The 17,320-nt window shown below is 36.1% G+C and overlaps 1 protein-coding gene across 2 annotated transcripts in view; it reads left to right on the top strand.

The window, feature by feature from the left end:
* Positions 1-15,830, top strand: part of LOC111155572 (enhancer of polycomb homolog 1) — a 66,269-nt gene extending 50,439 nt beyond the window's left edge. Inside the window, exons 7-15 of one of the 2 annotated variants that reach the window (XM_022515817.1) lie at positions 957-1,133; positions 1,217-1,306; positions 1,396-1,544; positions 3,115-3,467; positions 10,745-10,863; positions 10,944-11,030; positions 11,871-12,012; positions 12,353-12,716; positions 14,441-15,830. In XM_022515817.1, the coding sequence (XP_022371525.1) occupies positions 957-1,133; positions 1,217-1,306; positions 1,396-1,544; positions 3,115-3,467; positions 10,745-10,863; positions 10,944-11,030; positions 11,871-12,012; positions 12,353-12,716; positions 14,441-14,513 (1,554 nt within the window). In that variant the 3' untranslated portion in view covers positions 14,514-15,830. The remainder of the gene's footprint in view (positions 1-956; positions 1,134-1,216; positions 1,307-1,395; positions 1,545-3,114; positions 3,468-10,744; positions 10,864-10,943; positions 11,031-11,870; positions 12,013-12,352; positions 12,717-14,440) is intronic. The other variant, XM_022515818.1, reaches the window with a different exon arrangement.
* Positions 15,831-17,320: the final 1,490 nt, after the last annotated feature.

Raw genomic sequence — 17,320 nt, 5'->3', positions numbered from 1 at the left:
AGAGAGAGAGAGAAGGAAGCAGGCTCTCCACTGAGCAGAGAGCCCGATGCAGGACTCGATCCCAGGACCCTGAGATCATGACCTGAGCTGAAGGCAGACGCTTAACCACTGAGCCACCCAGGCGCCCTGCATACATATTTCTAACAAGCACTGTGTTCATCAGCTCAGTCACTCTTGCTTCTGTATTTTATCCTTTTGTTGTCCCTATTTCATGATTTCATCTCTTTATCAACTAAAACTGTCCAGATACACTCCGAAAAGCCATTATTATTTAGCTACCAAATCCTTACTCTTTTTTTTTCCCATAACACCTCCACATTATAAGTTATCTGAGATTTGCTTTATGTATATGTAAAATTACTTGCATTATTATTTTCCCAAATTTGATTTATTACTCTTTAGAATAAAGACTAGGTCCCCTTTTTTTAATTCTCTCCTAGAATTTTAATAGAAAATTAAGAAAAAGGTACAGGAGCCAATGGAAATTACTAACTGCAGTTACAGGATCTCAGAAGCTGAAGAACTTCTATTCTCTTCTTTTACTTCAACTGCAACAAAATATTTTATGAGATTATGTTTAGGTTGTAGGAACATTACCCATGTTTCACAGAGACCAACCTATAAGATTTTACAATACAAGATGACAAAACTTAATCATTTTACATGTCTTCTGAGTATGAATGACTTCATTATAGCTCTAAACTTTTTTTTTTTATTTTTCTTATTTTTTTAATTCATTATTTTTATTAACGTGTAATGTATTATTTGCCCCAGGGGTACAGGTCTGTGAATCATCAGGCTTACACATTTCCCAGCACTCACCACATCACATACCCTCCCCATTGTCCATAACCCAACCACCCTCAGCTCTAAACTTCTTTTTTTAAAACTTAACCCAAACTACAGGTTTGTTTAACATGGTTTCTAGTTTTGATTCATATATGACTTTATTGCAGCAAGATAAGGCCGATCTTATCCGACCTAAACGTAAATATGAAAAGAAGCCCAAAGTCTTACCATCGTCTGCTGCTGCTACTCCTCAACAGACGAGTCCTGCTGCACTGCCAGTCTTTAATGCTAAAGATTTAAATCAGTATGACTTTCCCAGCTCAGATGAAGAACCTCTCTCCCAGGTAAAGATAACGAATTTCTCTGTGAGTATAGAGGAGAAATGGAGGAAGTCACACGTTTTGACTCACTTCACTTTATTTTAAAGGTTTTGTCTGGCTCTTCGGAAGCTGAAGAAGACAATGATCCCGATGGTCCTTTTGCTTTCCGTAGGAAAGCAGGCTGTCAGTACTATGCTGTAAGTTTCAAGTTCTCTTTTTAAATAACAAACTGTTCACCTTTAACTGACAAACTAAAATAATTTGGATTTTTTTTTTTTTTTTTAAGCCTCATTTAGACCAAACTGGCAACTGGCCTTGGACTAGTCCTAAAGATGGAGGATTAGGGGATGTACGATATAGATACTGCTTAACTACCCTCACCGTACCCCAAAGGTGTATTGGATTTGCACGAAGACGGGTTGGGCGTGGTGGAAGGTAAGTATTTCTGTATTCCTAGCATAGGGACAGTAGGGACATAGACAATAGGGTAATCAAATCTAGAGCTTAAAGAGAGGGAATCCTTCTAAATATGCTCATTTGTTTCCATTTTCTATTCTTAACTGATTTTTGACTGAAATGCTTAAAAAAACTGCAGAAAGTTGTTTCAGAAGTTCTGGGAGATATTAGGACAAAGGGTTGAATAAGCTAAGAAATGTCATGTAACTAGTACACTAAGTTGTTTAAATCCTCGGTGAAAAGGCTTCAGAATGTGGCGCTTGGGTGTCTCAGTTGGTTGGGCGTCTGACTCTCGGTTTCAGCTCAGGTCATAATTGCTGGGTCGTGAGGTGGAACCCTACATGGGGCTGCACACTCAGGGCTCAGCACGGAGTCTGCTTGAGATACTCTGTCTCTCCCTCTGCCCCTCCCCCCGCATGCTGTGTATGTCTCTCTCTCTTTCTCCTTGTCTCAAATAAATAAATAAAATCTTTTAAAAAAAAAAAAGGTCCCAGGATCCATGCATGACCTGACTTTGACATCCCAGTTTATCAGGATCTAATTACTCTTCTTCTTTTGTTTAAACATGATAGAACTCCTGTACCTCTATATGCCTTTATGTGAGAATTTGTGTGGGAGGCAGGAAGGAATTACAGAGCACATGAAAGTGAAAAAAAGAAAGATACTCTCATGTAGGTGAAAAAAAAAAAAAAAGGCAGAACATAATATCAGGGTGTTTTCAGAAAGAAACTTTAGGCCGTAATTTATAGTGAATTATGGCTTATACATGTTTCTTTCATTTTTCAAATCTTAATTGCAGTTTTTAATCACCTAAACATTAGTTTAGAATTGTCTGGGCACTGAAATACATTTTATTTAATGCTTTTCCCCCATTATTATGTTGACATCAATAGTAGTGAAAATTCTGTATGTTGGCTATATTTTATTCAATGTAGCATTAGTCAGTTCTAGTATTTTAAGATGGAATCATTTATAAATATATAAATAACATAAAAATATATCTTCTAGAGTAGTGGATCTCAAATATTTTGTCGATAAGAAATTTTAGTGGCATAAGATATCCCAAAGATCACATAACCTTTTACTGCTTTTCTTCTACCTCCCCTACCCCTGCAAAAAAAAAAAGAAAAAAAAAGTTTTGCTTAATAGAGAACAGATATTTGGAAAGTGTTTTGGTGCTTTGTAATGGAAATAAAAATCTTTGGTTCAAAAGCAGTTTGGAAAGAAAAATAATCTCATGTTTTATCAGTAACTTCTACTGATAGACCAACTCAGGAACTGTTAGAAGGCACTTGCTAATGTAAAATGAATAGTGTACCTTATTCTTTAAGGTGAATTACTCTCTTATTTAATCAGATCATTATAAAGTAAAAGAACTTTTATCAGAAATTGAGAATTTACAAAAAAGATTTGAGAATGTAGCTATAATAGGGCCAAATACTGAAATAATCAAATTTACAGCTTATGGCTTTGGGGAATTGGGAGGGTCTTTTTTATATAATTTTTGAATAACTATTTTACATATATGTTCCTGCCTTATTTTTAACAGGGTCTTACTGGACAGAGCTCACTCAGACTATGACAGTATGTTTCGCCATCTGGATTTGGAAATGCTTTCCTCTCCACAACATTCTCCAGTCAATCAGTTTGCCAATACCTCAGAAACAAATACCTCGGACAAATCTTTCTCTAAAGACCTCAGTCAGATACTAGTCAATATCAAATCATGTAGATGGCGGCATTTTAGGCCTCGGACACCATCCCTACATGACAGTGACAATGACGAACTCTCCTGTAGAAAATTATCTAGGAGTATAAATCGAACAGGAACAGCACAACCCGGGACCCAGACATGCAGTACCTCCACGCAAAGTAAAAGTAGCAGTGGTTCAGCACATTTTGGTATGTTTATTTGTTATGGTGTACATTTCTATAGAAATGTCAGGTTCATCCATTTTCTGAATATGTGGTTTATTATATTAAGGCTAAAAGTTCCTTTCTCTCAAAATAATGAGAAAAAAAGGACCTAGGTTAAGTATCTATTTGAATTCTGTTTGTACATGTGTTTTCACTTAAACACACCCACATGCAAAGGTGATTTATTACTACTTAATGTATGACATTTGTTTCCTGGATACAGTCTGTGAACCCACAATTCACAATTCAGCTGCTATATTTTCAAAGAGTACGAAAAGAAAATGGGCCATTAATTATGACTATTTTATGCTTGGACACTAATCTAGTCTTTTATTTAAACTGTTTAAAAGTAGACCAGCAAGTTAGGAGATATCTAAAAGCCTTATCTGCTGACAGTAATGCAGAATAATTTATGAAAGAAACTAATTTTTCAGGGAACAATACTTAAAGGATTATTTTAATTTTTTAGGATTATTATAATTTTGGAAACATTTCCAGATAATATCTACTTTAGCATTATGACTACATTGTGAAATGTTTCTAAAATAAATGCTGTTTTTAAATATTCTTAAAATTTTAGTTTTCTCTTTGAAAGCATAGATCTGTGTTATTTGAGGCTTGTAGGCTACAGAAATTCACTGTTAAAATTATGTTACCACAGATTTTTGTAAAGGTAATTTAAACACAGATTTTGAAGGGACTATAAAGATACTTATTGTGTCACCCTAATTATCTGGTAAGGCTCTAGTTAAACCTTATAATAAATACAAAATGTGCTGCTTATTCTTAAAGATCTCCAGAAAAGCTTCCATAAACTAATTTACTTTGTGTTTGGAAAACAAGTACTTCTGTGAAACTTAAGTCTTTAGCTCATAAGAAAAATAATCACATTTCAGAAATCAACTAGAAGATAATTTAAATTATCCTGAGTCCTGATGGATTAGGATAGTCCCATTAACTTCAGAGTGTATACTTTGGAGAGTCAGTTTCTCTTAGCTATTACAGTCTTAAAAATCAAAATAAAGCACTTTTCAATATGAAGGATGATTCATACAGTATGCAAGTTTAGAGATTTTAAAAGTGTAAACTTGTGATATGTTTTCCTTGGTAGATATTTAAGCTGTGTAAATTCCTTGAGATTTCTTGTAGAAAACTGACATGTTTCATCAATCCCCATATTCTTGCCACTTAAAGTAGAGAACTTTAGGGGTGCTTGGCGACTCAGTCAGTGGAGCATGAGACTCTTGATCTCTGGGCTGTGAGTTCATACTCCACGTTGGGTATAGAGATTACTCTAAAAAGTAAAATCTTAAAAAAAAAAAATAGAGATCTTTTAATGATCTTTTTTATGTAAACTGTTTTGCTGTCCTATGTAAGTAAACATCGATATTATGAAACTACTTGATTTGTATTTTCCAAAGAATATTAAAAAGTGAACATTGAATTAGTAGTATTACCAAAAGTTTAGCTGAAAAACAATTTTTAGTAATGGTGTGATTTTCTTTTTAATCGTTTCCTCCCCCATATAATGTGATACAACCTTTAAAGAGTGGGTTTATCAGTTTTTTTGTTGCATGTAATTGTTTTCAGTGTTCCCTTAATTTTTACTAGATCTTTTGTATACTTAGAGAATAGATGCCTACAGATTGCTATTTTGTAATGCTTTATTCTTTCCTATTTGTGAATATTCCGAAAACCTAAAGCTCTTCTCTTTATGCTCTACAAAGTATATTATAGTAGAGGCCCTATCATATGTACATTTAACTTAAGTGAACTCAGCTATAGGTCCCTGGAGAAGAAAATAAAATTTTAACAGTTCAGAAGTTACACAGAGTTCTGAGTGCAGTGCTACTGCAAGAGTACGTTGTCCAGAGTGGGCCACTCTGGGAATGGCAGAAGTGAATCTGTTATTGTTGCTCTCAGAGTGTCTGTGCCTCCATTTTTGCTTCATTCTGAGGTTAGGCATAGCACCTCCATCAGTGTAATTGTAATTTTAAAGATAAATTTTTCTGTATAGCATGGCCCCCAAATACAAGCCTGACTATGTCATCTGGTACTCAGCCACAGAACCTGATCTAGTCTGATACCAGAGGAAAAACGGTCTTTGCTGTGCTTATTGAAAGAGATACACCCATCATGGGAGACTCTAAAGGAATATTCAAGGCTTAATTTTTACGATACTGACTTTAGAACCTAACCACTATATGAGATAGGAGTCAGTCGAAACATACTTACTTGTCTGCTGCTTAAGCCAAATACTTTGATTTAGCCATTTTTTATTAGTCATTATTTTAAATATTATTATTTATATATATGCTATGGCATAGTGATGCCCTCTGGACTGATTTTCCTTTTTCTAAATATCACCTGTAAGAGCCCATTTTTTCTCATTTTCAAATAGGAAATTCTAAATGAGGATATCAAGAGCCCATTATTTTTAGTAAAGGGCATGAACTTTAACACACCAACCTTGTAGCTTCTGGTGCTCAGAATTTTTTTGCTTGCTTCCCAGTCTTGGCCATTTTGCATAGTGTGGCCAGATGGATAACCTGGTTAGTCAGGTGCTAGAGTGCTTGATCTGGATAACACACAGCAGAATGACGCAATGTTGAGGAACTTGGGGAGACTTAAATATACGTGTATTTAGAATTTCTAGGACTAGATTTTAGTACATATGAACAAATTATGTATGTATTATATTTTAATAATCTTGAGTTAATATGTGATTGGGACAGTTTCCAAATACAGTCTACTGGTTCTTTTTTTTTTTTTTTTTTTCTTTTAATCTATAAAAGTACCTTTGAAAATTTAGTGTTTGTTCAGTGACTATTCATTTGTTTGTGTTTAAGCTTAGGGGATATGACATGTCAGAATTAATACACTTCTCCTAATTAGAACGCTATAATTTAGAAAAGACTAAATAGAAAAGTGATTTTTAAACCACCATTATATGTTCAGGATTTGAATTCCCAGTTCCCACTGAGATTTCTTTAGTGTTCTAAGTAATTTTCCTAAGCTCACATATCTCTAATAAAGATTTGGTTTATTTTCATAAATTAATAGAATATATGTAGCTGGCATGATAACTTCTATGTCTCAGGATTTGTAGCTTACTTTAATACATTCTACTTCATAAAATTTGTAACATTCAGTTTTCAAAGGAACTCTAGATTCAAGCATTGAGTATTTTCATGGTTAAGAGTTTATAAATCCGTATCCTTATCCAAGTGTGTTTCACAATTCAAAATTACACCCTTAGCAGGATGTGAAGTAGCACCCATAGTAGTAGAATTGATAGTTCTATAGTTGTGTGCTGAAGTGCAAGATTAGACCACAGATAATCTCACGTTCAAGTAATTCGCAGCCAGATGAATTCAGATTAATTCATGTTTGGCCATCTAAGGAAATACACCATATTTTTGTTTTTAGGTTGGATTTCTGGGTGTCTTTTAAGTGCTTATGAACCTCAAAACTATCATTCAAGCTTACTGGCTAGGGGATCATACTTTAATTCTCTCTGAAGTCGTTTTATTTTATATTTATTTCTTTAAAGTTACCTTTTCCTGTATTAAAATAATTTTCTGCCTATGAACTTATGTACTGCTCAAAGAAATTTCTAATCAAGTGTTATCTTTTATAATAGGTGTTTAGGTTTATTGGGTTTTTTTGGTTTTGGTTTTGGGTTTTTGTTTTGTTTTTTACTAACAAAACAATGTATATTTTAGTGATCTTAAATCTGTCTTCTCAAACTGGATTTTCAGATTGTTAATTTTTTTCTAAGTACCTGTCACCCTCACCTACTCCCACTTTGATTATCCGTTGGTCTGCTTCAGCTGTGGGAATGTGACTTAAGGGGCAACAGCCTGAACTATTCTAGGTGTTGGCGTGCCTCACCGTAGTTTCCTGTCCAAGTGGACTGGTAACATCTTAACTTCACCTGAATTTCTACTCCAGAGAATTGTTAGCAACTACCAAACAATGGTAGTTTCTGACCTTTGTCTAGATACCTTAGGGAGGGGAGATTCAACAGTTTTCTAGATCAGGTTATTCTAGAGTTGGGAATCTCGTTTAAAAGTTTGTCCATATATGAACAAAAGCTGCCTCCTTAAATTTAAATCTACAGGTTCCTCTTTTTCCTTAGAAGCATCCTGAATAAATTTTTAGTCACATCCCTCACATGACTCTTCTCCCATACCTAGACACCTAGTCAGGTGCTATATATGTGAGGTGTGGTTTTTTTTTTTTTTTTTTTTTTTTAAGCTCTTGATTCATACTGGTGGGTACATTAAAAGTTTAATTATTTCTTGTAAGTAATATTAAATCTAAAACTTTGGTCGGTTTCTTTTTATATTTAAAATTTCAATGGTTTGGGGGTGGGTTCCCTCCCTTCTATTATTTTCTATCTTTGTGACCTCAGTTGAAAGTTTCTTCATCTTTAATGTGAAGTTGTAGGAGGAAATCACCAAGGATGCCTCCCGACCTAAAAATTTGGGGTTCTATAAAATGCTTCTGCTTCTAGGTTTGGTCATCTGTCCATGAAATCATGCTGTCCATCTTCATGTTAATTGCAAACTTGACTACCACACCCTATCTGGCAGTAGACCTAGAACCATAACACTTTCTACCTTGATAGAGATTAGGGAAATATGGTCATTTCTATTTATTTCTTCTTAGCATTTGATTAGACTTTGAATTATAATGCCATCTGAAGTCCTCGTTTTCTGTATAAAAACAGTATAAACCCCAGTTCAGATTGTATTTACCCAAATTTACACCTTACCTTTGTCCAGGCTTTCCAGCTTACTCAGGCAGCCTTTTGGATTGGAGGTTTATTTCTCAGAAAAAATATAAAATCCTTGCATCACTTCGCTGAAAAGAGCTTTAGTGATCACCTAACTTAGATCTAAGTATTTTGGATGAACATAACTGAGCCCCCAAAAGTTTAGTTACTTGCCCAGGTATACTCAGCTAGTTATGATAGAGATGGGAGCTTAAAAAAAAAAATCAAGGTCTCTTGGCCCCTAGGCCCATGGATTTTATTACCATAATTTTCAGCTTATATGTTGCTCGGTATGTACAGTTACTCTAGATCATTTATGAAAAATGCCTGTGGAAAACTTTGTAATTAGACTCCATATGAATAGAAATACTCCTAAGCAGTAGGTTGACAGTAATGTTCTAAAATCATGATGAGTATTAGTTCTGTTTTTATTTCTAAATCTTGTATTAGGAAGAAGTTAATAGTTGTTTAAAAGCGTACTTCACAAGACCCTCAGACCAAGGATTAAAATGTTTACTTAAATTAGGGAGGAAATGTTTGGAACTTTTTTCAAGTTTCTAATGTATTATTGCTAATAAAGCATACACAAACACCAAGTTCTAGATAGTATTTTCATTCATATAAATGGAGTTTTTTGTAAATAGAGCTTTAGTGAATGCTAAATTACTGTTTTTGTAGATAAATAATGACCTGACCTTGTAGGAATGATCCTTTTTTTAAAAAATTTACTGAACGTGCCCTGCTAGGAAATTCAAGACTTAGGCAGCTCACTCAAACTTAGGAAGTTAAAGTGTAAATCTCAAAAACATACTAGAAAAACTATTTAATAAACTAAGGATCTTTAGGTTTAAACAGTTGCTTTTTATGGATTTTTTTAAAACATAGATAAATGTTATATTTATTATAAAGAATCAGGGCAACATTAATTTTTGTATTTTCTTCAAATTTTGATTCAGCACATTTCTATTATATGGAAATGGTCATTTTGACACAAAATTACTTTCTGTCAATATTTAGAAGTTATTGTCAATAAAAGTCTTCCCTTTAGTATTCAGATCTGAGAATTACAACACAGTAGGGAAAGAAACGCATCAAAGGACGGATATCAACTAAAGTTTTTATAACAACAAATTACATTTTTGGTCTTGTAGCCCAAGAACTTAGTTCAAGTGTAAAGCCTGTGTAAACACTAATAATTTCTGGAGTTCTATTAAATATCATTTCATAATTTTCTGATCCATTCAGAATATGGTAGAATTTCTACCTAAACATTTTGTAGTGGTGTACCACTCAGAAAATCTGTATCATGGAAGATAAAGATGCTTTATGAGTTATGAGTGAAAATTATAAAATGTGATAAAGTGATATTCTTGTCAACTAAATCATTAAAATGCAGCTAAAGACAACAAATTAGGTGACAGTGTTTTGAAAACATTAAACTTTAGTTTGAGGAAATTTGCATTGCATGATTTATAGATTCCCTGGTATTCAGGGATGCATGATAACCTTTTTTGTGTTTTGAAATAATCCTTACCCAAACATCACAGGTTTCTTAAAGAAGCCTTTAAAGTCAGATGTTGTGATTGTATGTGCCCTTTTTTTTTTTTCCTTTTTTTAATTGGCAAAAATAAGAAAAAGAAAAAGGTTTCCTTTTTAAAAACTGCACACACTTTTTGGGGGGGTAATAAATGAACATTTTTTTGTTTGTTTTTTTTAGAACTGAGCTCTCCATAGACAAACATAAGTAGCATAACACAGTGTCTTTCCTCAGACATCATTCTGTACAGTAAATCAACATAAACAACTCCGTTCTTATTGACTGGATTTTTTCCAGGTGGGTTAATTGGGTGGGGAAAATTAATTAACCTTAACATTTGGAGCCTCTTTTCTTCCTGTTAAAGGATGAGTTCTTTAAAAAAAATAAAATAAAGGTAATAAACCAACAACCTTATATTCCATGTAGAGGGAATGTATGTAATGGCTGAAATTAGAAAAATGGTCAAACAATTAGTATTGATACACAGAACTGTTAGGGATCATCTGAATGCATTGGGACAGTAATATGAGTAAACGAGAAACCAAATGGTAACTATCAAGATTTCTTCTCAAGCTCAGTGCAAAGTTGAATTCCAAATAAGTGGATTTAAAAAGCTGGATTACCTTTTTACACTGTCTAGCACAAGTGTCACAGCTTACAAAAATAATGGTTCTGAAACTTGAGAAGTGAGTTCTCTTTCCTATGTTGTTATAACTCAGGAAGTTTATAATTTCGTGTTGCTTTGAACTCAAGCCACTCCTGTTATATGTGGTTGTAAAAATGTGGAATTTTTCCTATGGAAGTGATCTTTAGCAGGATCATGAGCCTTTGTCAGATACTTTAATTTTGCACAAAAGTTTTTTTAATGCTGAAATTTGTTTTGGTACTGTAAGACTTGTGTGCTCTGTGCGTTTTTATAAAGTGTTTTCCTTGTTTTATGTTCAGCATTTACAGCCGAACAATACCAGCAACACCAACAGCAACTGGCACTAATGCAGAAACAGCAGCTTGCACAAATTCAGCAACAGCAAGCAAATAGTAATTCCTCCACCACCACTGCACAGGTGAGGGATTTGTCTGTCTTATGATTATCCCTCATTGTTTCCCACCAGAGTTCATCTCTAATTACCAACTGTTGTCATAGAACCTTGCATCTAACCAGCAGAAAAGTGGCTTTCGCCTGAATCTACATCATAGCCATTCTATACAGGGTTTAGAAAGAACATTACAGGTGAGTATGGAAGCTGTTGCCTCTGCTCCCTACTTTAAAAAGTAAAAACGAAAAAGCATAGTTAAATGAGATCAAGACCGTGTCTTCCAAGTCTATCCTATAGACTGTGAATTTACCTCTTTAATATATAATCCCACCCAGCTCATTACGTTGGATATTTTAATTAGTATTAAAATGTATTTGATTAAAATGTAAAATACATTTGAAAATGTATTTATCATACTAAACCTCTTTTACTATTAAAAGAAATCACTTTCAAACCTCAAGCATGATAAATGCTTGCCATTTAAACACACGTAAGGCTTAAAGACTGAAATTTGAATTTCAGCATCTTGGAGGAAAAATTCATTTAAAAAAACTCAAGGAGCCTCTTAATTTTTAGGCCAAGTTATGATACGATATTTTGTTACTTCTGTTCTAAAGGGATAGTTTTCTTACTGTCCCAAAGGTGCCTTTGTTGATATATGTATATATGTGTAAGTTAGGTGAAAGAAGCGTACATATTCATTTTTCATTTTATGTATTTGCAAATCACTGAAATGTTTTACTAGCATATTTCTTGTCTGACACTTTGTGTCAGAGGTTTACTGTTTCCACATTATAGGTTTCTTTTCGTGATAGACTGGTCCATATTACATATTGTCACATATGAAAACCAAAATTCATCATGTCTGAGTTCTTAGATCGCTTGAGCATTCTTCAAATTTGTGACTATCAAAAGAAATGAATATATTTCAGTGGTTTGCTTTATATTCGGACTGATTGTGGATTACCTGTAGCTTTAGTGTTAATTCATTTAGACCAAGCAATGCTTAGATTTGTTTTGTATTTTCTTTTTAGGGTTTTGTTTCCAAGACTTTGGATTCTGCTAGTGCTCAATTTGCTGCTTCTGCTTTGGTGACATCAGAACAACTGATGGGATTCAAGATGAAGGATGATGTGGTGCTTGGAATTGGGGTGAATGGCGTCCTTCCAGCCTCAGGTAAAGATAAAGACATTTAGGGGCACCTGGGTGGATCAGTTGGTTGAGCATCCGACTCTTGATTTCAGCTCAGGTCATGACCTCAGAGTCATTTGATTGAGCCCCGCAAGCCCTGCCTTGGGCTCCGTGCTCAGCAGGGAGTCTCCTTGAGATTCTCTCTCTCCCTCTCCCCTCCATCCCTGCACGCACATGCGCGCACTCTCTCTCTAAAATAAATCTCTCTCTAAAATAAATAAATCTTAAAAGGGCAAAGACATCTAAATTATTCTGATGTTTGTAACATATCTGTAATAAACAGCAAAGTTGTACATTGTTTCAGTGCTTCTTTCTTTTTCTCTAGGAGTATACAAGGGCTTACACCTCAGTAGTACTACACCAACAGCACTTGTACACACCAGTCCATCGACGGCAGGTTCAGCTTTGTTACAGCCTTCAAACATGACACAGACTTCAAGTTCCCACAGTGCACTGAGTCATCAAGTAACCGCTGCCACTTCTGCAACAACTCAGGTTCTGATTGGGAACAACATTCGATTAACTGTCCCTTCATCAGTTGCCACTGTAAACTCTATTGCCCCTATAAATGCGCGACATATACCTAGGACTTTAAGTGCTGTTCCATCGTCTGCCTTAAAGCTGGCTGCCGCAGCAAACTGTCAAGTCTCCAAGGTTCCATCTTCGTCCTCTGTAGATTCAGTTCCAAGGTCAGTAGTTACTTGAAGCCTGAAATATTTGCAGAATATGAGCTCGGACTTAAATCCTCTGGCAGTGCTCTCTACTTATTTGTGCTTTTTGTTCTTTTCCTTATATACGTTAAAAATGGATAGATGAGAATTCCTTACTTATTCAGGAACTAAACAGATAAATGTTATAATTCAGTATTGTTGAGAATTTTAATTAAATGATGTACTGAATGTTGCATATGTGCTTTGGATGTCACTGTCTTCGTATAATGATAGTTTACAGTGATCTCATTTCCCACCTTTGGGTGGGGGGAGTTCTCTTTAGAATAGAATGTTTCTTTTGTCTGTTTTCTTCCGTAGCTTCTCATGTGAACAATTGATTTAACCCACCCGTGGCTTAAGCTAAGCTGCTCTTAATAATGTAAATAATGTAAAGCCTAGGCTTACAGTATTAATGCCAGGTCAACTTTTACTCAGACTTATTTTTTTAGCTAATTTGTCTTGTTGGGTTTCAGTAGATGGTTTACAATGTCTGATGGGGCTCTCCTGTTTTAACTGTTAATGGTAATTAGAGTCCTGCTATTTACAAAGTACTATGAGGGAAACAGAAAGACAAGGGATTTTTAGTTTAGTTAGAAGACAAGCATAAAAGTGTAAAAATTAAGTAATGGTAACTGTAAATAATAAGTGAAAATCATTCCTGTGTTACAAAGCATCATATCCTTGTCAAATTATGGCTATAATTTCAATATAAGGAGAAATCTTTTCACACCAGTGGTATTCTGGGAAAGTTCTACAAAATAAGATCAGATTTGATCTTGGTTGAGCAGAAAAGAAGAAGAGAATCTGACAAACACAGATGTGTTCAGAGGTTAACGACTAATTTATCTAGAGGTTTGGGAAGGCTAGTAGTTGAAGTTGGAATGGTAGGAGGAGGGCAGACTTTGGAACAGCTTGGATGCCAGGCTGATAGGTAGACTTCCTTGGCCGGGAGTGGCCCAGGAGGGAGGAGGAGCAGGCTTTACAGCAACGGACAGTAGCCTTAAGTTTCCAAACCCATGCATCCCTTTCTGCTTCTCAGCTTAATAGTCATCATCTGCTCCATTCAGAGCCATTCTTACTAGCATTCTGTGTCTAGTCATAACTAATCAGTTATAGTTCTTAAATGTATAATACCTGGTTTTCATTTCATTTCATATTTTAGTCCCTTTGTTTTAAAGATGAGGGAAATGAGATCCAGAGAAGTTAATGGATTTCTCCAAGCATGCTCAGCAGTGTAGATGCTAGAACGGCTATGACCCTGGTCTTCTAATTGCCAGCTCAGTAGCTGTCCTGCTCAATGGCACATATGAAGTCCTGACAGGAATGAACCTCAGTCACATCTCTTCCTTTTTCAAAACTTTTGTGAAAGGTTTAGAAGAAGAGGAAAGTGAAACTATCGGCTAAATTGGGAATTCTTTATGTTTTTGACAGTTGGGTTGCTTGCCTGCTCTTACAGTTTTGTTGGTCATATAGTTGACCATGGAATTGATGGTGGACAACAGCCCGACTTCCGGTCGTATATGCCTAATAATACACTATAAGAGCCCATAGTCCTCTACTTGTGTCTTAGCCCCAGAGAGTCACATTTCTTCCTCTGATTAAAAATGCTTCCTTTTTTTATAGGGAAGATAGTCTTGATTTATTGAATTTGTTTTGTTCCGTTTGTTGCTGATGGGTAATTGAATTGAACTTTGTTTCAACAGGGAAAATCATGAATCAGAAAAGCCAGCACTGAACAACATAGCAGACAACACAGTAGCGATGGAGGTGACGTAGCTTCCTCAGGAGCCGAGCTGCAGCCTGGGGACTCGACTCGGTGCTATGCATCAGTAGCGTTTTGAACGCAAGGGATGACGGAATGCAGCACATGCGTTTCTGTGGCAGCTGTGGGGACTTGACAGCAATGCTCATCTCTCATGCTTCAGTTTTTCTTTTCTTACTGTTAATAGGAGAAAATCAACATCTGTAAATTAAGAATACAGCAATTATCTGTACAGTACTGCATATTTGTAATACCCTTGTATATATGTTACTTGAATACAGAACTGTTCATTCGTGATGCTTTGCACTTGGGGGTGGGGGGTGGGAGGGAAATAAATTGCAACAAAGAGTGTGAGATGTGAGATTGTATAGAGATGGAGTGTCATCACATCATGTGCATGGTGCGGAACCTGCTGTTTATCTATTTATTGTGCCGTGTTTACAGTTTTTTGTACACTGTACCTTCATTGGTTCCTGTGCTGTAGTAAATGTGTTAGGTAGCTGTGGACTCCTTGGTATTTTGTAAATGGTATAACATAACTTGGTTCCCCTCTGGGTCCCTGAGTTTTCTGTGTATCATGTGAAAAAAACGGTGACATACATACAGAATTTTACAAAAAAAAAAAAAAAAAAAGGCATCAGTTTTTAAAAAAAAATGGGGAATGTACTGTTAAATGGGGATCTTCCTGGTCTACTATCATTAGGACAAGTAACAAGCTAAAAATGAAGTCTCTTGAATCTTCCCATCCCCACTTGCCCACAAAGCTGTGGGCAGTTTCTGGTACTTCAAGCACTAATGTTATGTTGCTGCTCTACAAACAGCCCAGTAGTCCCATTTCCTTCCACACCAAAAAGTGTTAAATCAAGTATGCAAATGGAGTCCTTACAACTGGAGTTTATGTTGTCTTGCCCTTTTTTTAGCAAAAAAAAAAAAAAAAATTGTACTTTTTTATTGTCGAATTGTTTAAAAGACTTCATTCTTTACTTGTTCTTACAAAAAGGATATAAGGGAGAAGAATGCAGTAATTGCTGTACGTGTATCATCATTCCAGTTTCTAAAAACAGCCAGCCAGCTTTTTTCCTTTTAAGATTCTCCAGAAGGCTGCAAGGCCAGAACCACAAATATCGGGTGCCTTCCTTTGGAAATATTTGACCTCTCTTCTGTGAAGAGAATGGTACTTAACAGACTACTACTAGTGCTTTGTCAGTACCGAAGTCTGAATGCCCAGTCCAATGGCATACATTATCCTTAAGGTTTTTAATCCCACCTGGAAAAATTGTGATAGAATTCTCACAAAATAAACCCAGGGCATTACATGTTGACAAACGAATGTGTAGTGGTCTTTTGCTTTTATTTCCAACCCAAGAACTTCGTGTGACTTCAATTAAAATCACTCAGTAAAGACGGGACATGGGAATGGGAGGTGATGACTTTAAGTTCATTTTTTTCAACGATGATTATTAAATGATTACATATGCTTAGATCCTGGAACAGTGGGAAAAGGCATGCCCTCGTGGAATTTGTAATCTCATTGATAAGGTTTAAATTGTATTATAAGTATTAGGGAAAAAATTCAGGGAATGGGGAGAAGCTGTGCTAGGGTGGGGTGGAGGTTTCTGTTTCAAGCAGGGTGGGCAAAGAAAATCTCACAGACATGGTGACTACATGGTCACTATTGATCAGAGACTTGAACTGGGGGAGGAGCTTGCCAGGCAGAGGATAAGTACAAAGATCCTGAGTTGGGAGTGTACCTGGCTTGCTAAAGGAACAGCACCGTGACTGTGCAGAGGGAAAGAGGAGCGTAGGGTCGGTTAAGGTGTAATGGGAAATCTGCTGATGGAGGCCCTGGTAGGTGATTTTAAGGACTTTGGCTTTTCCTCTGAGAAAGGAGTTTGAAGCAGAGAAGTGATGTGATATGAACAGGTGCATCTGACTTCAGTGTTAGAATTGACTATGGGGCAGCCCAGTGAGGAAGCAAATCCAGGTGAGAGACAAGAGTGACAAGGATAGTAAGGATACCCTAGTGGGCCCATGGGCTGTCTAAGCAACAGAAATTGAGAAGAGGCCAAAAGGGAGTTCTAGGCAGGGCTTTACAGGGGCTTGTGCTCCAGCACAAAGGAAAGATCCCTCAGGCTGACTCCCCAACATGGAGAGTTTTTTAAAGATGAAACTCAGGTGGGTAAAGAGTGATGTCTCAACATGTAGAGGCAGGGATTTATTCGCACCTGTGCCCCTAAAGATCATGCTTCTTGGTGCATCATGTATCCAAATAACGTGTTAAGGCTCTACCCCCAGGCATGGTTTTAGTATTATAATGAGGAAAGTTGGTGAAATGTCAGCGCTGGGGTCCATCTTGGTGCAGGCTGGTTTGGTCTGGTCTTTGCCTGTCTTTGTAGTAAGCAGCCTCCCTCCACATTCCTGCAAAATAGTCTGCTCAAGAGACGAAAGAGATGTTGGGTTTTTGTTGGTTTTTTCTGTTAGTATTTTTGTTTGGTTTGGTTTGGGGTTTGTTTGTTTGTTTGTTTGTTTGTTTTGAATGTAGAGGCAGCCTAGGGATGCCGATTTCACAGTCAGCTTTGAGAGAACCCAAGTCCAATCTCTGCTCTGTGTCAGCAGTGAGAAATATTCGGATTCTCTTCATATTTTAAAGGTCAGCCCAGTAAATTTTGTTCACTGAATAGACGTGAGGTACATGACAGAATGAAGATTTAAAGCTCACCCAAGTTTTAAGCCTGAGCAATTGGCCACAGTTGAGAACACTGTGGAAGGAGTGGCTTTGGGAGAAGCTCGGTTTTGAGCTGTTAGAGATCTCCATTAGACA

This window comes from Enhydra lutris, unplaced genomic scaffold, assembly GCF_002288905.1.
Source record: "Enhydra lutris kenyoni isolate GAN:26980312 unplaced genomic scaffold, ASM228890v2 scaffoldscaffold42, whole genome shotgun sequence".
Classification (NCBI taxonomy): Eukaryota; Metazoa; Chordata; class Mammalia; order Carnivora; family Mustelidae; genus Enhydra; species Enhydra lutris.
The sequence above is the reverse complement of the archived record's forward strand: the minus strand, read 5'-3'. Positions and strand labels throughout refer to the sequence as shown.